General features: G+C 37.6%; 1 protein-coding gene across 11 annotated transcripts in view; it reads right to left on the reverse strand.

Moving 5' to 3' along the window:
- Nucleotides 1-20880, reverse strand: part of TRAPPC8 (trafficking protein particle complex subunit 8) — a 54243-nt gene that overhangs the window by 7702 nt on the left and 25661 nt on the right. For 6 of the 11 annotated variants that reach the window (XM_080611581.1, XM_080611579.1, XM_080611574.1 and 3 more), the window contains 17 exons: nt 20647-20752; nt 19560-19691; nt 18046-18270; nt 16855-16963; nt 15936-16130; nt 15623-15753; nt 14478-14552; nt 13727-13886; nt 12603-12760; nt 11266-11708; nt 10506-10653; nt 9901-9930; nt 9101-9197; nt 8168-8236; nt 8012-8052; nt 7068-7253; nt 6391-6492 (listed from right to left, as the gene is read on the reverse strand). In XM_080611581.1, coding sequence (XP_080467707.1) covers nt 6391-6492; nt 7068-7253; nt 8012-8052; nt 8168-8236; nt 9101-9197; nt 9901-9930; nt 10506-10653; nt 11266-11708; nt 12603-12760; nt 13727-13886; nt 14478-14552; nt 15623-15753; nt 15936-16130; nt 16855-16963; nt 18046-18270; nt 19560-19691; nt 20647-20752 — 2407 coding nt within the window. The remainder of the gene's footprint in view (nt 1-6390; nt 6493-7067; nt 7254-8011; nt 8053-8167; nt 8237-9100; nt 9198-9900; nt 9931-10505; nt 10654-11265; nt 11709-12602; nt 12761-13726; nt 13887-14477; nt 14553-15622; nt 15754-15935; nt 16131-16854; nt 16964-18045; nt 18271-19559; nt 19692-20646; nt 20753-20880) is intronic. The other 5 variants (XM_080611576.1, XM_080611582.1, XM_080611580.1 and 2 more) reach the window with 3 other exon arrangements.

A 20880-nucleotide genomic window follows, 5' to 3' on the forward strand; every position in this document is an offset into this window, starting at 1 on the left:
AACACGCTTCCAAATTGTAAAGTTCTTCCTTTCTGTCAGATAGATGGAAATAACGATATCCTCACATGCAGTCATTTTAAAGGACTTTTCTATGTGATATTAGACAAAAGTTTTCAATTTCAGAAAACAATCTTGTCAATAACTGGGTCAATGTGCTCTTAAACAGACAATGCTGACCAACACAATTTGATTTCCAAGTTGTAGGGAAGTTCAACATATCTGCCCCATAAATTTCAAGTCACAGCCAGAATAATTATTAACATGCCCAGTCAAGTATGAGGGACAAATATGCACAGCAAGAAAGAAAACCCAAACAGGAAACTTTCGAACACCACTAAAGCGTAAGTAAAAGCAGAGTATATGAAAGCAACAGAGTTAAGAGGGAGACAAACTGATGTGCCTTTCTCCTTTTCCCATTTTAGATGAGACAATTTCCATCTTAAAACCTCAGTTTTAAGCTGGTTTCCTTCACCATGTGATTCATTTGTATTCATTCTAGCTCCTAACCATAGAAATGATGACTCCAGGAACAGTATTTTGCTAAGACATCAGCAATAATGCATTTGAAACCACAAACTATCATCAGTCTATCAACAGGTAAACCATCAGATTTCTTTTTTTTTTTGTTATTTCAAATATTTCATTCATGGCAATAACATAGGCCCGTCCTCCAAAACTGATACAGTAATAAGTACATTAATTAATACAGAGTGGAAAATGTCCACTTTAGTTCTTTATGTTTATTTATCCTTAAGAATTTTCCTTAAATCATATTAGTGGAGGATAAGCAAAGTCTTCAATCCATTCCAACAATCTCTATTCAAGTACTCCTTCCTTTTGGTTTGAGACCATCTTAAAAACCTAAACGTACACAAGTCCATGGTACCTGACGAAATCCATTCGCGGGTCCTGAAGGAGCTGGTGAATGAAGTTGCTAAGCCACTGGCAATCATATTTGAAAAACCATGGCAGTCAGGTGAAGTTCCCGACGACTGGAAAAAGGGAAATATAACCCCCATTTTCAAGAAGGGGAAAATGGATGACCCGGGGAATTACAGACCAGTCAGTCTCACCTCTGTGCCTGGCCAAATCTCAGAGCAGATTCTCCTGGGAGGCATGCTAAGGCACATGAAAAACAAGGAGGTGCTTGGTGACAGCCAGCATGGCTTCACTAAGGGGAAATCCTGCCCGACCAATTTGGTGGCCTTCTATGATGGGGCTACGAAACTGATGGACAGGGGTAGAGCAGTTGATGTCATCTACCTGGACTTGTGCAAAGCCTTCGACACTGTCCCACATGACATCTTTATCTCTAAATTGGAGAGACATCAATTTGATGGGTGGACCACTCAGTGGATAAAGAACTGGCTGGATGGCCACATGCAGAGAGTTGTGGTCAAGGGCTCTATGTCCGGCTGGAGACGTGTAATGAGTGGTGTCCCTCAGGGATAGGTGTTGGGACTGGTCTTGTTCAACATCTTTGTCGGTGACATGGACAGTGGGATTGAGTGCGCCCTCAGCAAGTTTGCCAATGACACCAAGCTGTGTGGTTCGGTTGATACGCCGGAGGGAAGGGATGCCATCCAGAGGGACCTTGACACGCTTGTGAGGTGGGCTGATGCCAACCTGATGAAGTTTAACCATGCCAAGTGCAAGGTCCTGCACCTGGGTCGGAGCAATCCCAGGCACAGCTACAGGTTGGGCAGAGAAGAGATTCAGAGCAGCCCTGCGGAGAAGGACTTGGGGGTGTTGGTCGATGAGAAAATGAACATGAGCCGGCTTCAGTGTGCGCTCACAGCCCAGAAAGCCAACCGTATCCTGGGCTGCATCAAAAGGAGCGTGACCAGCAGGTCGAAGGAGGTGATCCTGCCCCTCTACTCTGCTCTCGTGAGACCTCACTTGGAGTATTGTGTGCAGTTCTGGTGTCCTCAACATAAAAAGGACATGGAACTGTTGGAACAAGTCCAGAGGAGGGCCACAAGGATGATCAGGGGACTGGAGCACCTCCTATATGGAGACAGGTGGAGAAAGTTGGGGCTGTTCAGCCTGGAGAAGAGAAGGCTGCGTGGAGACTTCATAGCAGCCTTCCAGTATCTGAAGGGGGCCTACAAGGATGCTGGGGATGGACTATTCATCTGGGACTGTAGTGACAGGACAAGGGGTAACGGGTTCAAACTTAAACAGGAGAAGTTTAGATTGGATCTAAGGAAGAAATTCTTTCCTGTGAGGGTGGTGAGGCACTGGAATGGGTTGCCCAGGGAGGTTGTGAATGCTCCATCCCTGGGGGTGTTCAAGGCCAGGTTGGATGAGGCCTTGGGTGGCATGGTTTAGTGTGGGGTGTCCCTGCCCATGGCAGGGGGGCTGGAACTAGATGATCTCAAGGTCCTTTCCAACCCTAACTATTCTATGATTCCCTTTTTTTTTCTTCTGTAAAAAAAAAAAAAAACAACACCCAAATTCCTGAACTAGCACAGGTTGCTACTTTCAGTAATTCACTGTTTGGAAAAATACAGTTATTTAAATCCTACCCTCTCCTACTTTTCAGATCTTCTTAATTCCAACTCCATTAAGAAGCAGTGTTACCAAAAATTATCATCTCTAAAGTGAAACACTTCCAAAAAGCCTGCATCCACGCAGTATGCATTTTATGGGTTTTTACTTCGGGCTACCACAATCTAATCCACAGGACTGAACAAACAGCACAGAAGCACATCATGTGCAGTCCTGGAGCATATCTGGATTAATTCTACTTGGAAGGTACTCACTTTATGCAATGCACAACCACTTCACAATGAAAACAGAGGGCTTTAATGGGGACAGCATGTTGAAAAAAGTACACCTGATCTAAAACACAGTGGTAGGTACCTTCTCTCATCTAGACTTCAGTCAAAACTAAGTTTACGCTCTCTAATGTGTTTCAGAAGTATGGATGCACTATTCCCAAACATGCCTGCATGCCAAAGTGATAAGCCTCTACTAGACTGCATCTCAACTTCCATAAGAATGAAGTCTTTGCCAGTCAAAAGTATGGCAAATGCCCCAGCTCCACACTACTACTTCCATGTCACTGTATTACACTGTGCTTTTCCTCTGGAATCTTTTGAATTCACCAGAGTAGAAAAATACAGGAGACAACAATATGAATACTGATGAACAGCCCCAAATGTGAATGGATGTTTGAAGTATTTGAAGGTTTTGTCCTATTATTGAGTGAAGGTAGAGGGATCATGAACAAGAGGCAGAATAACTATTTCGGATGCAATCTAAGTTGACCTGCAATCTGTTTCTCACCCCTGTTATAAGCATTACATGTTCCACAATGAACCAAGCAGAAGTAACTTGTCCTTGCATCTCAGCCAGTAGTCTCACATTCCGTCTTAGACACATGACAAAGATGACTTTATATCAAGTGCACCCAACTACCAGCAGTTGTTGGTAGATTGGAAGAACTTAAACATTACTCTGCCAATGAATACTGATGTACTGCTCCTCAGAGCTTTACTGCAGCTTTGTTTCCCTGAACAGTTCTGGAAGTTTCTATAAATCCAAACTAAATCCTTAAAAGTTGTCAAAGAATTAGTGAGATATTCCAGACCTGACAAAGCAGTAGAAGTCAACTAGCACACCAAATTCAAACAAAATACAAAGCAAGCTACCTTGATTTGTTCAATGTGGTTATTTGATGAAATCAGCTAAGATCTGAGTAATTTCTCAGTGGGCTAGAAGAAATAAAGATGCAGACAGAAGTCTTGTTCATGTTTTTCCCAAGTGTACGAGACGCCGTTCTTGGCTGATGATGGCTATATTGCCAGGCAGAAAAAAATTCCTTTGCTGGCTGCAACAGCATGAAGCAGAAGCAGCACAAGTCAAGAAGAAAGTCACTGAAGAGCAGCAACAAATAGCACACATCAAGCAATACAGAGAGCAGACTCTTGCATCCTAGGTGACACCCTGTTCAGAATCTGCAAATAAATTTATTTTTTTCCTCAGATCTGAGCAGCCCTTTATCATGTAAGAACTGGTAACCACCAAGCATTGGGTAAAAAGGACGCATCTCCATCTCCCTCTGCTGTCTAGACCACAGAAAACAACTAACTTCCCTACTGTCAGCACAAGACAGTCAGGAACAGTCTAGTTCCCAGTCCCATTTATGATTTAGAGAATAAATACAGATTGTCATGAGAAACAATTTGAATGTTATGTTACAAGCTTCAAAACAATATACTAAAAGCATTGTTAGAAGTAAAGTTTGGGTTTGGGATCCGCCCCCACCCCCCCTCCACTCCCAGCTTTTCACTATTTGTGGAAATCTAACTCAACAGCAAGATAATTCAAAGACAATACACAGTCCTTAATTGTTCATTATTTTTCTCTACCTAGCCTCATTTAATCCTATTTTGGGGATTCTTTTAATTCTTAAACATGAACAAAGTGAACTGCTGCAAAGTCTCAAATCAATTAATTTGTTATTCTTCACCTCCCATGTCAGAGGGGCTTATCTACACTCCTCACAGTATAAAGTGCCAATTAAAAGAAAGTAGTACATGAGCACATGCAATTTCTCAGTCCTTAACAGTCCCAAGATTGCAAGCTCTGAAAAATCCAAGTTAAATCTGGGCTTTGCTTATTATGAGGATATACAATCTACAGATTTATTAAAAACAACCACTATTACCCTTGCACCAGATTTAAAGTGCATCTCAACACAGAGGTATTTTGGCTTCTAACCAAGGTACAGAATATTTCAAAGGAAGCACGTTCCTTATGCTCAAGTGAATACCATAATCAGTACAGCATCTATCTGATTACAGCTGTAATAATAACAACAGATTAGAAAGATTATAGACAGAATACTAATACAGTATGCATTCCTCAAAACAAATTGTGAGTACATCTGGATCATCCTTGTTGCTTGTGGCAAGATTCAATTTTTAGTTTGAAACTGGATTTGAGGGAGACAACTGGAGTTCCAATGCAGTCAACAAGAAATGTGAAATTCTACCTCTAGCATGTTCATTTGTTTGTTTACTTTAGGATGCAGTTATGATTCAATCCTACTTCTCTTCCCACCCATTTGCTAGAACTAGACTTCCAGGAGATCAGAAGTCCAGTGTTTTCTCTCCTGACTCCAGACGTCTACAGAATGATCTACTGTTGTATTATTTTTTCTGTCTTAAGGTGTATGTACCAGAGTGGGCAGCTGTCACTAGACTAATACACCTAGCATTGCTCAGCATAGTTTGAGTTCACATGTGAAAAGGCTTTTTTGGGGGGTGTGGGGGTGTTAAGTGAAAACACAGTCTTCAAACATTAGTACTTAAATTTTTCTACTTTTAGTACTAATGAGCACCAACCAGTTCAGCTCAAACTACACTTCCCTTTTGACCTATTCTCATCTATTTCACAGCACAAAGAACTAAATGGAAAAATCATCTTAATGATGTGTAAATACTTAAAGGCTTATGAACCAAAGTCAAGAGCACAGCTTCAGAGTAATACACAAAATGCTATAGCATTTATAAAAAGACATTTGTCCTACATTGCTTTCTTCACAAATACAATGTATAGCAGTACTTTTTGCTGCAACTTTGAGTAAAAGCTCACTAAAAGCTATACATGATTGCAACACTGGTAAAAGCAACGGGATCAGCACCAAAGCAAGAACAGCAATGTACTGCTCAGCAGAAGAGTAAACAAGAAGTACAAGACTTGTACTTCATTTTGAACATTCTTCTTCTTTAAACACTTGCACTGCATCTAACATAGGTGTTTTTATAGAAACTTATCTATAGCTTCCATAGATGTTTCTGATTCACATAACAGGAGACATCCACCAGTTTCTTACAGATGCAGTTTTCTTTGAACAATCAAACAGGCTACAAAACTTCAATGTGAGAAAATATACTATTAATTGATCAGTTCCAGTGAAGCTTTCAATGTCTAACTGCTTCAGTGTTTCTGCTTTCCTAACGTTTTACACTAAAGCTTGTAATTTAAAAGTTGTGAAGAGTAGCAGAATTTATAAAAGTGATTTTGTATGACTCAAAACCAATTTCACCACTTGACTATTGACTTTGTTATAATTGTTAACTTTGTCTTCATACTATTAATAAGCTCCTAATTCTACCACAAAATACCACAGAACAATTTAGTCCAACTGCATAGCAGCATACTTACTTGTATATTGCTTTTCTGATCTTTAAACTGAGCCTAGCTATTCCAATATAGATGACTAATAAAAGTTGAAGTCAGCCTGGATCATTCAGTAACAACACATATCTGATGTTAAGATTCTACAAAAGCACCCAACACTATTCCATTTACAAGAAAACACATCAAGTCTATTTTCAGAAAGAAGCAATTGTAAAGGAAAACTTCACACTAGATTACCTGCTTCTGAGGAAACGAAAAAGCCTCCTTCCCAACTGTATTAAGGGCAACATGATGCTGGCCCTCCAAAATAAGCTGCTTGTTGTCTTCCACAACATATGCCTACAGAACATAATACAAAGACATTAGCAGACCAGAAATGATAGTAAGCATCATAATACAGAATTACTGTCCTTCCCTCTAACTTAAGTGGAAAATGTTGTACTGTTCAAAATTTGAAGGCTAGCATGACATATATTGACTTTATGTGTATGCCTTTAATTTTGCAAGCACAGACAACTGCTGAAGTTTAGACTGCCAATTTCCACTATTTAATATTTGTGTTCTGTTAAACGAGATCCTCCTCTTCAAAGACAGATGGGATCACTGTTACAAGTCTATGATAAAAGAATGCACAAATCTCTAAGATTTCAGAATTTTCTCTTTTAAGAAAAGAACTTAAAAGAACTGGGTGCATCCAGAGTAATATAAAACCACTTAAGCATATTTATTACAGTAACAGCTGTTAAGACTGTCTTTGCTTCTTAACACGATTTTAGTTCCTTTGCCTGTTTTCAGAAAAAAAATTCTTTCAAATTTTGTATGAGTACACTTAAAAGTTTAGGATGCCGTATTAAATTATTTTCGTAATGGTAATTTCATGGCTAAATTACCACAAAGGCCATAACCATACATACCTTCCACAGTACGACGATGTTCAAATCAACTTCGCTGCATCTTTGTATCAATCTGACCGTCTCATCAAATGATTGCTTCCCAGCCCTTTGAGATGCATGAGTATGAGACTGCACGTGTGTTCTTCTAAGTTCGGTGGACAAGCTCTGAAAAAAAAAGTCTGCACAAGGACTGGCTGAACTTAGTATCTGCAAGAAAAACAAAAGCCAGAAAGTGTTTTCAGAAAAGGATTCAAGCTGACACAAGTTACTCTTAACAGAACTCATCACTGTAGTACTATCTTGCTTTGTTTCCCTTTGTAAACCTGCAGGATGCCACACATCTTAGTTTCCATGCTTGCCCTGTTAGAAATCAGCCCTACCTAATAAGCTAAGGTAAGACAGGAAACAGAGCTACAGAATATTGGCCTAAAACTATGAATAACAAACTTGGAAGTAAGAGATTTGATTATTACAAGACAGCCTACTGTGATACATTAACTGTAGTGGTGAGAGCTGACATGTTCCAACTAATTCACAAAACTCATGTGCAAATAATTCTTATGAATACTTTCCTCAGGTTTGCTAGAGTTACTTATCAAGTTAGGAGCATACATTTTGCTAGCAATAGCACAGATAACAGATGGCACAGGATATTCCCTGCACATAACTGGCACAGACAGAAGTACTGTGCTGTTTGTCAAGTTTGTCATTGTGCTGGGCTTTTCCAACACCAAAGTTTGATAAGGAAGTAGTGGTTTCAAGACCAACAACAGTGATACTTGGAGACGCCAGGATGAGTAACAAACCTGAGCTTCCTAACCTCTCCTTTTCAAAAAGGTTAGCATTTCCAGAACATGCTACTGCATTAGCAGAATACTCATACTGTCTAGAAGGGAGGGTCCCCTCCCTGCACATGACAGGGATACCTTGTACAACACAGAATGCAGCCATACCAGTTCACCTACCTGTTCATTTCCAAAGACAATGTCTGCAAATGTGTAATTTTCTAAAGGATAAAAAGAGAAGGAATTCTTTCAGCATTATGAGAAGTCACAATTCCAGCATACAGTATCCAAATAGTATTTCCTTCCAAAGGTCACCACATTCAGGAGAGAACCTACCTTCTGAGTTTTTGCATCTTCCTGCTTTAAAACATAACTTTGCTCTCTCTCTACTAGCAAGTTTAGTATCTGGAAAGAAAAAAATAAATAAAAATTGCAAGACTTCTTTTTTTGCAAGATTTTCCCCCCACCCACAACATTTTAAGTCCCTCATTAGCCAAAATTCAGCCTTTGAACTTCACAAGTAAGAACCACACTGATAATACTCAAAAAGCATAACTAATCAAGCAGTGCAACTCTATGCTAGTCAGGAAGACACATCTGTTGAGCCCTTGCATCTATTACCAGAGCAGTAAGCAAGCCATAATACAGTGATGAGATATAGAGAAAGAAAGAAGGAACAGAACACAAGATTCAGTTTACCTGACTGGCTCACCCTAAATATTACAAAAGAGGAATACTAAGACTAGACTAATTTCTAAGTACTTAAATGTCAGCATACAAGTAAAGATTACATTTGTTATTGTATCTAACAGTGCCTTTTTTTTTTTTGCCTGGTATAGTTAGCCTTTTCAAAAATTAGCAGCTCCTATTAGTGAAGGCAGGATACTGCACTAGCAATTCTGGTGTATTTCTAATAATAAAAAACACTTGTCAAATACTGTTGATCAGTTAAATTCAACACTGATATGTAACTAAGAGAACACTGAAATTTGTTTGTTACAACAAATCTGTGACACGGATTTCTCTACATCACATAAATTAATTTTACCTGTAAATTACAGCCATTTTTAAAACTGATGAAGTCTGAAGGTTACCTTTCAATATATGTTTCCTGAAACACTAGCAAAAGAAAGGTTGTAGCATGTTTGAAAGTGACAGAGCTTTTAGAAATTAATTATTCTGAGAGCCAAATTAAACTCCTTGTAAGATTCTTTTTAACTGTTCTTGTCAAGCAGAAGGTAGACTTGCCATGCTTTTGGTGATACACACCTTTGTCTTCAGAGATATTAACAGATTTTTGAAGCTTCCAGTGCTTGCTGTTACTTGAAACTTGCACTACATGAAATTCTTTAACACCAGTCTCACTCTAAGGAAAAGACAAAAATTATGTCAAGACCAACCACAGTTGTAACATCCTACACCACATCGTAAGTGTTCACTGCAAGGCAGCATTGTTAGAATCTTAACTCATTATTCACACCTTCCATAACATAGTACTAAGGAGAGACAAGAGAATTAAGACCCACTGTAACGTAAAACAACAGTCCCAGTTCACAGCAACTTCCAATTCCAGCAAACAAAGCCACACAAAAAATAAATAAAGATCCCCCCAAAAAATACCTGGAAACTAGTATTCTGGATAAAGATGACCATAACAAAAGCTAGGCTTTTAACTCCAATGCAGAACACTGTGTGCAAAGCCACTTGGTAAAAATTCTTCCCTTACTGGGATTTATGACCTAGCAATGTTCCTGAAGTAATTTTAGAAACTTTTTTGGTTTATATGTATACACAATGAAAAGTAGCTTTTGGGGGTGGTTTCACTTCTTGGAAAGAATAAGGTGGTAGTGGAAAATTAAGTCTCATACAAGGTTATCTGTTACCTTGGTAAGTACTTTATAAAAATATTCCTTCCCCCTCAAAGAAGGGGTGGACAATATTCACTTTAGTAGATACTGTTCACTCAAGAAAAATAGTGCATACACCTTTAAAACAAAATGATAAATTAGCTTAGTGTTTCCACTACCAGCTAAGTGGTTAGAAATTTTATAAACAGAGGATTCAATTACCTTGCTTTGTGGTTGAAAAAATGGGAGCAGCTTTACCAAGAAAATGAGTAAACTTAGATTAGCATGGTAACAAGAACTAAAACATTTTCATCTGCCTTGCTCAGCCAACAGACCACAACAGAAATACCTGTATTTGGAGTACATGCGCAAACAATGTCTTCTAGAGTTTGGCAATAAATATAAACACAGAAGCTTTCTTTAAGTTAGAGATTAAATTTTGACTTCACATTACCACTAATTCTACCAGTGTTTTCACTGAAAAGCTGGAGTGGGGAACCTGGCTGTCTTATTTAGAACTATCTTAGAAGTTCTGATCATCAAGAACACTCATGAATTTGGAATATATCTTCCTAAAAGGAAAACAAAAAATAAATCTAAGCTACAGTACTGGAAGAGATAGGTATAGCAGACTTCCAGTGAGTTGAGATAAAACTTAATGTTAGTACTCTTTCCAGCAGTATCTGTACCGATCATATATACAAAGTTTACTTGGTGCTCTCAAAATAGTTGCCAAAACACTTATAGTTAAGTCTTGGTTCTACTGATGACACTTCTACATCTGTTGAGCTTTATCATAGTATTATTATTAAAAAATAAGAACTTACAGTATTGATATTTTCTACATCCACAAACACCAACATATTGCCCCCTCTGCCTTCTTCGTCTTCAAGTGCATTACTTCTGCAGACAGTAGCTCGAATATGCAGAGACCGGCTAGTACAAATAACCGCAGTGTGCCTTAATACTCTATGACTAGGAAGGAGGGAGAAGGAAAAAAAAAACAAAAAAAACAACAAACAAACATTCTGAACAACCAAGACTGCTGTCCAGAATCTCTCATTAAAAAGTTTAGCTTTTAACAATATTAAAGCTATTAGACAATTTATTGCTTCCAACCACCAAAGAGATACTTTTCTTTCTAGCTTCCTATCAAAAAATATTGTATTTAACAATCATGCTGCATGGGTAGGTGCTGTTCAAGCATTCAGTCTCTTAGCCAGCTTGAAACACTGGAAAAAAAGTCCATGTTACCATGATGAAATCTTTTGTTCAATGTAGACAAGACTTTCTTTTCTAACACGCAGAAACAAATCAAGTCATGTTTTTTTCCCTGTATGCCTCAAAGATGTGCTTCCAAAGAAACTAAACACAGTCTGCATTAACAGCAACTGACACTTTGATAGAAGCAGTGTACACTATGTAATTTCATATAGAGATTAGATCATATAGAAGAAAAAACTATTGCTTAGAATAGCAGGTAACAGGCCATTTCTACATCACCACAGAAATTGAAAGAAATTCATATTTATGGTTACAATGTTTATAGTGTGTCTTACAAGTATGACAGAAGTAGATAAAACTTACCACATTTTTGAGTGTCTTTTAATACTTTCATAGTAAAACAAAAAGTTAATTTCATGAACACCTTCTTCATCTGGTCCCCGCAACCACATTGGCAGCTGCACTGAAGCCCCAGGAAGAAGAACAGCATCAGGAAGTGGGACGTTTATTACTTCAGGCTGACCTCCTGGGCCAACCCCAAAGTCTACAGAAGAAGCTGAAGATAACAGTGCTGTACGCACAGAGGTAGGATCTGTCACAACAGTCTTGTAAGCACTACAGTTTTCAGAAGCTGAAGGACTTAGTGGTGTTAGAACAGCAGTATTTCCACCGAATGTAAAAAATTCTGGATGCTTGGACACAACCTTCAACGCGGTAAGAGGACACTTGCTTACATTCACAAATTCTACATATGCTTTTCTGATTTCTCCACAGAGAAGCCCTGTAGGAAAATTTATAAAGAACACCTGTATGGAAGAGAACAGGAGAAAAGAATAACCTGAACACTGAGCCAATTTACAAATGCACATGAAAACAGCAATCAACTTATTTAAACTACATTGCTCTCTACAGCTTCCTGAGAAGGGCAAGTGGAGAGTGAGGTGCCGATCATTTCTCCCTGGTATCCAGTGATAGGAAAGACATGAATGGCTCACAGCTGTGCCAGGGGATATTTAGACTGGACATTAGAAAGAATGCCTTTACTACAATGGTGGTTAAGCATCAGAACAGGCTTTCAAGAAAGGTGGTCAATGCTCCAAGACTGTCAGTGTTTAAGAGGCATTTGGACAATGCCCTTAACATGCTTTTAACTTTTTAACTGCCTTCAGTTAAAGGTCAGGCAGTTGGACTAGATGATTGATGTAGGTCCCTTCCAAATGAAACATTCTATTCTATGAAGTGTTGTCATTAAGCAGAACAATTTAATAAGCCTAGTAAAGAAAACCACTGTGTTTTAATTAACTAACTTGAAGAACTATTCTAGATAAATGGCAAGCAACAGAAAAAAGTTTCTTTGCCTGGTCCCCCTCACCTTGAAATCTGGCTAAAAAAAAGCTGTTGGCAACTAAAATTTTAAAGGGAATGTAACAACCTCCAAATGGTATTAATTTGGAGGCTTCAAGTTCCACTTGAAAAAAAGAACAAAACAAACAAAAAAAAAACCCACCCCAAAAAACCAAACCAAAACAACAACAACAAAAAAACCCCACAAACCCCCAACATACACATGTCTGGCACTGACAGATCAGAAATTAACTAAAGATTTAGACATTAACAAAGCCTATGACTTCACTGTTAGAATTTATAAATTCTGGGTTCAGCAATTTGCTCAAAACTGCCAACAGAAAGTAGCTACATACCTCCAACAAAGGCATTTCTTCTGTAATAATGGGATCTAAACGTCGATCAGGTCCATATTTAATAGATGTTTTTTCCTCTTTTGTGTTATTAAGTCGAGGCCCTTGGATTTCTAAATCTTGTCGTCCTCGTACAGATAGCCCATTGGAGACAAACTTTCCTAAAACAATTTATAAAAATCGTGGTTTGTGGTTTTTTAATAATTCTTTTTCCCTAAGTGAACCAAAGCTCCCTACTCAATCTCAAAAAATCATTCTGACGATGTGGACTTACTGCCCTTTAGGTTCCTACAAGTGCAGTAGGGTGAGTTGGGGGGGTTAGGGAAGGACATGGAGCACGAAGGAGAAATATTTCCCTTCCCAATTTCTGTCAAACTGGAAAAGTCAAAAGATTTTTATTTCCCTCAAAAGACAGGCCACTACTCTCCAAATGTTTTGTTGGGGTTTTTTTTATTCAAAAGGTTTACAGTTCACAGATAGCTAAACAACCTTCATTATTTCTTTTAGACACTGTCAAACATGCTTTAATCCCCACTTCCTCCAACAACTAAATTTTCCCTGTGAGAGACAGTTTTAGATTAATGACTCAACAAAACAGATCAAGTAACATGCAATTAATAACCCATTTATATGTTAATATGAAGGAAAGAGAACCAAAATAAAGTCAAGATGCTAAAAGAAGTTGTATCAGCCAAGTTTAAATTTGGAAATCTATGCAAAGAACTGAAATGTAACATTTAGATAAAAATTGAAAGCTAACAAAGGAACAAGACCCAGAATAAAAATGAATGGCAAAAATCAGTGAAAGTTGTTATAGATTCAACACAGCAATAGACAGAAGACTTAAATTTTGATTTTATTTTTTTAAATAGTTTCATAATTTCTAGATTTTAAAAGGAACAATAAGTATGGGTTTGGTAGTGATTATTTCCTTTCTTATGGGATTCATACAGATGCCAATTCATTTTTTTCCTGTTTCAGTTGTTTCCCTTGTTTCTACATTCTTACTTAAAAGAAAGCCTTGCATCACAATAGTTAAATATTAAACATTAGAATTTAATTCTAATCTGCAGAAACCATGTCTCCCGCTTCCACTGACACACAACTTAAGGGAATAATACACTCACCTGTCTGCAATCCAACAGAAGGATCTATCCCATCTAATGTCACAGCACTCTGAACAGTGCCGAGATCATAAACGACTCCCAGAATATGTAGCTCCCCTGTTTGATGGGGAAAGAGCTTTAGTCTTGCCTGTGGAGATATGTTAAATTTTTGTTGTTGTTGCTACTAGAAAAAAAAAGTATTATTACATTTTTATGTCCAATTGTTAAAGACACTCACAGCTACATTTACTTTACAGTTGCGTCGGATGCAACTGTGCACTATAACTACAAGTTATTTACTGGATTCAAAATTTCATATACACAGAATTTACCAAACCAATCCACAGCTGAGAGGTGTTCATTACATTAGGAAAAAATCCTAAATTATAACAAGAATTAACTTTAACAGAGACAGAATCACAGAATGGTTGAGGTTGGAAAGGACCTCTGGAGGTCATCTTGTCCAATTTGCCTGCTCAAGCAGGGCCACCTACAGCCAGCTGCCCAGAACCATGTCCAAAAGGCTTTTAAAAACTCTACGGATGGGAACTCCACAATGTCTGGGCAGCTGCACTTCAGTTTGTGCTCACTGCCTCTTGCCCTGTCACATCTTCCCTTCAGATATTTATACACACTGGTGAGATTCAGAAATTCAAGTACTTCATATAAATAACATCTTCTGTAAGTTTAAGTTCAGATCACAACAAGTCTGAACTCCCCCCTGAAGTTCAACACTAAGAAGATAATTTTTGAAACAAAGTACAGTACTTACCACTTTTGTCTCCTCATTATTAATTAAAAATTCTGCTATTGCTTCAGTTCCTATCATGGCACCATCACACGCTCTCTGAAAAGAAGACACAGCTTTTCAGATACTATTACTGCCAGGCAGAAAAAGTGCCATAAATATTACTTCCTACACCTTTCCTACAGTGTTCGAGGTTAAAAACATACAAATTTCAAACTGCAGGCAGTTAGGACCAGCAGATGCTATGCCCAGTTTCTCAGGCTTTCCAAGTTAAAGAAGCATCCAGGGAGCTCAGTAAACATTTGAGAGAAATCTAAGATATATCACTATATACTGGAACCATTCCCAATCAGTTTCATTGATATCCACAGACGTATTTATCACATCATTAAAGTAGCAGTTCAGACCAGACCAGAAGGGAAAGCATATGGTAATCCTTGAGACTTAATTATATGAAACTATACTTATAACTCTGGCAAACACTTACAGCACCTTTAGAGATCACTATGTTCCAAATGCTTTTGGCTAGAAAACCAAACTCTTAAGGAATTTACTGTAATATTCAGTATCAGAACACATTAAAACCTTAAAAATATGAATGTGAGAAGAGGCCTTCAGAGGGAAATTTTGGCAATATCAGTTGAAGTGTTAGATTAAACAGTACTAAGTAGCTCATCTAAAGTATTCAAAACATTCATCTTAACATGATAAATTTTCTTCTTCCTTCTAATTAAGATACCACAATGTTTCTATACCATACCAGCACAGTTTTTCAGAACATACATTTCACTATATACAAGTAGCTATAGGTATTTGATAATACCCCTACTGAAACTGCAAGTCATTTCTGCTGGTCAGGGCCAGTGTGACTCAAAATAGAGGTACTACACATACAGCGAGATATCGGAAGTATTTTGCTTTGCATTAAGCTTTACAATACTCGGTACAGTATGTTTGTTAACTTGGCTGCTTCATACCCTATGGATCTAGGAAAATCTAAACAATACATAAGAAAATTCAGTGGTCATTTCCTCCTCCCCCTATCCCTTCCCCTTTTTCCAGATTCACATTTAAACAAGCTGTTTCCATACTACAGCATTTAAGACTTAACATATACTCCATGACTGGAACTGTGTGGTTTGGTTGAAGAAGGATGAAGCTTTCCTTACCAGCTCTTTTGTTTCTCCTTCAAGCTTTGTATTGAAGTCTTTAGGTTGAAACTTCCACAGCAATGAAAGGTCAGTCAAAAGAAGTGGAACTTTCAGAGGATTTCGGAAGGACACTTCTACAGTTATTGGTTCTGTTAAAAAGTGTAAGAAAATAATGACAACAGGTTATCCCCACCACAATCTGAAGGTTCACCTAACTTAAAGTATTGTTGTGCAAACAATCTGCACAAGAACATTGGTTTAAATCTACAATAACGCAGGAATTATTGTACAAATCTAACTCATTTCTGAAGTTTATAAACTATAACTTTACCTTCTACCACAGCAAGTGGAAATTTGGAGTTATCCGAGTAGCGATTTAAACAGAACTGTGTTGGTTGAAAGTTTGAAGGTATCATTCCTTTATTTACCACAGAAACAACTTGCTCCTCAAGTTCCTTCCACTGTTGTGATGATTCAGAGTCATACTCTTGATCCAGACTTACATGCGTAGCTGCCTGCTTTTCACCTAGTATAAGTAAGGCAGTCTTAGAAGATGAAAACAGTGGCATAAAACAGTTGCAACAGAGGGCAGGACTGGAAGTTTGGTAAGTATTGTTAAAATACTTTAAAATGACAGTAACTGAGAATTTAATGTTATAATTTACATAAGTCAGTGAATTGCAAGACATTTCAAATTACACACATGGAGTATAAGTCTATTTGCAAATTGTGGAATTCCAAGATTATAAAATGCTACATGGTATTCCCATTTTACAAATTACTTTTACTTTATGACCAACTACAGCCCCACAATACAGCCCTGGTTTATCTAAGAATTTCCACTCAGCTTACTTTATATTCAAGAATCACAGCGTTTCAAAAACCAAGAGAAAGTTAACTGTAAAGCCAATTTCAAGCACTGGCACTGGAGTCTAGCATTAATAATCCCCTTCATGAAGTTCATTACAGACTTGCATTGAAGCTTCCCAGCTGTGAAAAACAGTGGAAGTCAGCCCATCACATATGCAGATTTTGTATTTACAAAGAAGTCTGAAAGCATCTAGTGAGTAGATACTAAGCTTAAGCTTTTCTTTTGAAATCTTATTTAAGAAGTTACCTGGTCACATTAGTTTTACGCAATGATAGATTAATTTTTATTTTTTTTATTTTTTTTTAATTACACCAGCTCTTGCAAATATTTTTTTTCCATAAAAAAGAGACTTCAGTCTGTTTACATAAAATTTTCTAACCTTCTGCTGGTCTTCGATCATGCCCAAAGAAAACACGGGTTGCTGAGCTGTTAATATATGGTAAAGGAAGCTGTGGTAAGGGACCATCAGGTGATAGCTGGGTTACGTTCTGAAGCAAAGAAGAAAAAATAGAGTGTCATGCCATTATGCAAATACATGATGTCCATGCTATACATTACCAACACCTGAATGATGAGGAAGCCAAGTTATAAGCACTCTGTTCTTGAATAAGTAATATTTTTAAGATGGAATGAATAATTTCAATTAATTTTTTTGATAGTTTCTTCTGCTTTGACATTCTGAAGTAGCATCTTTTCTTCAGTAAGAGTCTAAAGTTTGTGAAATCTTTATGGAAAAAGGAAGAATAATGATTTTAATCTAACACTCCAATCACTATTGTGGCTGCATGGCTGTTACAAGCTTTATTTGATGCAAAGCTTTACTCTCTAACTCAGAATTTGATAAACTACATTCACCACATCATCACCATTACACAAGACTTACCACAGCTGAGCTGCGGACTTGAACACCAGTCTCAAGTAAGGTCTACTACAGCTTAGCAAACACCACAGAAGTTCTGCTTGCAAACTTTAAGACAGTAACTAACTACACAGCTACAGGTTGTGTGGTGGTATCAGTACTAAACACCTCACAATATACATGGTATACTACAATCCAGAATCACTCAAACTTACAGCCAACTTGATGAGTCACTTGATCTACAGAAATTCATACTAAAGAACAATATTCACTATAACATAGACGGGGAGTACTTTATAGAATCAGGAAAGGTGACAGAGCTAAAGTCTTTCTTAAACATTTATCATCAAAAGCCTCAAAAATCATTATAAGCTGATCAAGAGAGATCCACTAACTCTAGAAGAAACTGAAATACTATAGGCTGCAATTCAGCCATGACCCTCAAAAGGAAGAGTTCATTTTACTGTAATAAAAACGCATACAAAGAGTCACACTAATACCTATCAGTTGAACTACACTTAATACACACACGAAATGCAGCATATTTGTTTTTTTCAAGCCTAATCTAAAAAATTAACACATCAACTAGATAAACACACAATCCTGGAACAAAGCAGATCCAACAAAAATAATTCAATGACTTAATAGAAAAATAATGGTAATAAAAATCACTGATTACTCAAGGAATAAATACAAATGGAAGTCACTTACCTTATATACATAAAGATATTCTCTTAAAAAGGCTCCTTGCTGAGCTGGAGGTTGTTTACTATCATTGATCAAAATATGCTTGAAGGCAGACACAGCATTGTCAAGCTGATGAAGCGTAAAGGACTGGCGACCAATAGTAAAGTTAATATGATCTTCTGCAAGAGACCAGCCTTTCCCTTTGTAAACCTGCATGGCTTGACAGTAGCAACGCAAGGCATGTTTTTTCTGCAAGAAAAAAAAAAAAGTTGATTTCTCAAATAATGCCATTAAAATTATAATAACAGTAAGATTGAACAGTAAGTCAGAAAACTCACTGAAGTTTCTACCACCACCAATGCTAACTGTCATGTTTGCAGAACTGCACCTCATAGCATCTGGTCAATATTACCTAAACACAGAAGCGTTGGTTATTGCAGTACAAAGCCTAGCCTGCAAGTTAAGCTCATGTTTTCAGACTGGTCTAACAGGCAGTTCAGTTAAAAGAGCAAATAACAAGAGAAGACTACTTTTAAAACTGTGTTTTGTGTTGCTTTACGACTGACCACTGAAGTCTACAGAGCTCTTCTGCAAAGGCCTCAGGAGATAAGACAGATTTAACACATTTCATTTCACTGAACTTTCTGACACTTTCAGTCAATCACTGTTTAATAGACACACCTGGGACAAAATCCATGCCAAGCAAACCAACAAAACACAGTCCTACAGTACATACAAGACAAAATTACCAATTGCATCAGCCATTGGGAGATAGCTGCTCTGCTTCCAGTCAGCTCCACAGTTCCTTTCCTACACATATATCAGGACTTGGGCATTTAATCCCAAGTCTAGGTATTGAACATCTGCATAGTAATTCACAGGCAAGTCTCAGCTTCTAAAAAAAGGGAACAGCATTTCCTCATTTATAGAAGTAATGGGGGGAGGAAAAAAAAAAAAAAGCCTAAGATGTGTTCAGATCGGTATGGTGATCACAGCGGAGTATGAGCAGTAGATCCTTAACATCAGCAGATACTACTGACGCTTTAAAATAAGGTATTACAGCAAGCAGCTGAACTTTAGTAACTGTAGTAACTGTTCACACACCTACACATCCCCTAAAAAGCATGTGGTTAAGGCATCAGGAGAAAAATGTTATCTAAATTTTGCTATTATTTTAATAAATTAGGAGTTTAAGAAATCCCTAACTCCTGCAAGCTCACTCAAGAGTAAAAATGCTCCTTTACCCACATAAAAAGCCTTGTATTTCAGTGTATAAAATCAAGACTGAGAAATTAAAACACATGACACTTGAAGCCTAAGTCAGTGATCTTCAGCATTACTTCTAATTCAAAAGTAAAAGACTAAGCTGATCAATGCAGAAGTCATTTTCAGAAGATCACAGAGCTGTATATACTGCTGACTAACACAAAAGCATTAGAAGCCAAGCATTTTTTCCAGACTAATGACACATTTAACATGGTTTCCAGACTAAGTATCAAATTCTAGGCATATTTTCCATATGGAAAGATAATACTTACCTGGCCTGCTTTACTAAACCTATGGCCAGCCAGTATCATATAAAACGCAAACTTTCTAACCATGGGACTTTTCATGTTTATAAAGCAATGGGCTGCCTGCTCCAACAGAAGTGCACTGCGAAGATCTGAATCCTATTTAAAAGCAAAAAGGAGAATTAGCCTCAAAGTTGAATACAAAGATATCAGTGACCTTGTTTAATGCTAACAAGGGCAGTAAGCTGTAAGCGCTGTGAAGTTTAAGTTTCTTTTACATACAAACAAGTATACTACATATAAATGATGCAGAGCCAACAGTATTTAGTTTGCTTAAGTAACATACTGCTCACAAAAGTTAGTAGCAAGCTAAGCTGAAAGGGCAAGAATAAAGCTACAAAGACACTTGAGAGAGAAACTTACTAAACTAAGTAAATTTACTCCATGCTTCATCTGTCCTAAGCATCACAGTGGTGCAGCTGGCCACAAAGCCAGAACTAATTACCAGTTAGGCTTTCCTCCAAGCTACATAGTAGATGCTATGCTATTACCAGTGTATATTTGTTTCTCTCCTTTTCAAACAAGACACTTTCTGGGCTGTTAGAAGTTAATTCAATGCTAAATTTCCATCAATACTACAGAAGTGTTCTAGCTTTCACTCACAGATTCTAAGGATTCGTAACACCTAAACTAGAGTAAACACCTTAGTTACCTAAACTATCGGGTGCTACTGGTCATATGCAGACTAGTATCCATTATGGCTCTGGCAAGCCATGCTGATTTTCTTAACCCCTGAATCCTTAATCTGAAAGTACTCCATGCAAGAGTCAACACATGTCAACAAAAAACTGTTAAAACGCCAAAGGTAACAAATGTACATTTGGCATGTTTAAAGTACTCAAGCAAGCCACCTGACTAGAAAAAAAAAAGACTAACAGTACTAGTTTCTTCACTTGTAGCATAAGCAGTTTTCCTCACTTCATGCTTTATACCTGCTAATTTGCTACCTTTGGCTAGAAAGTATCACAGGACAAGAATCAGCATGTAACCTAGAAGAGCTTGGGTAACTAAACAAACAAGGGGAGGACAAGAGTGGAAAAAGCTACTGTTTTACCTCACTGGTTAAACGAATCAGAAGAGCAGCTGCTTCTGAGTATTTGCTTTGACTTTTTAAGATTTCAGCACTAAGCAGCACACAGCGCTCAGCCAGAACCATGTTCCTGAAGGAAAAATATAGATGTGTTAATAAGTGTTTATCAAAGCAAGCCATAGAAAACTTTTCACCACAAATCTGACTTTCTCCACGTCACATCAGACTGATGTTCTGTTGTTTATCCTTCCTAAAGTA

The sequence above is a fragment of the Psittacula echo genome, assembly GCF_963264785.1.
Source record: "Psittacula echo genome assembly, chromosome: 2".
Lineage (NCBI taxonomy): Eukaryota > Metazoa > Chordata > Aves > Psittaciformes > Psittacidae > Psittacula > Psittacula echo.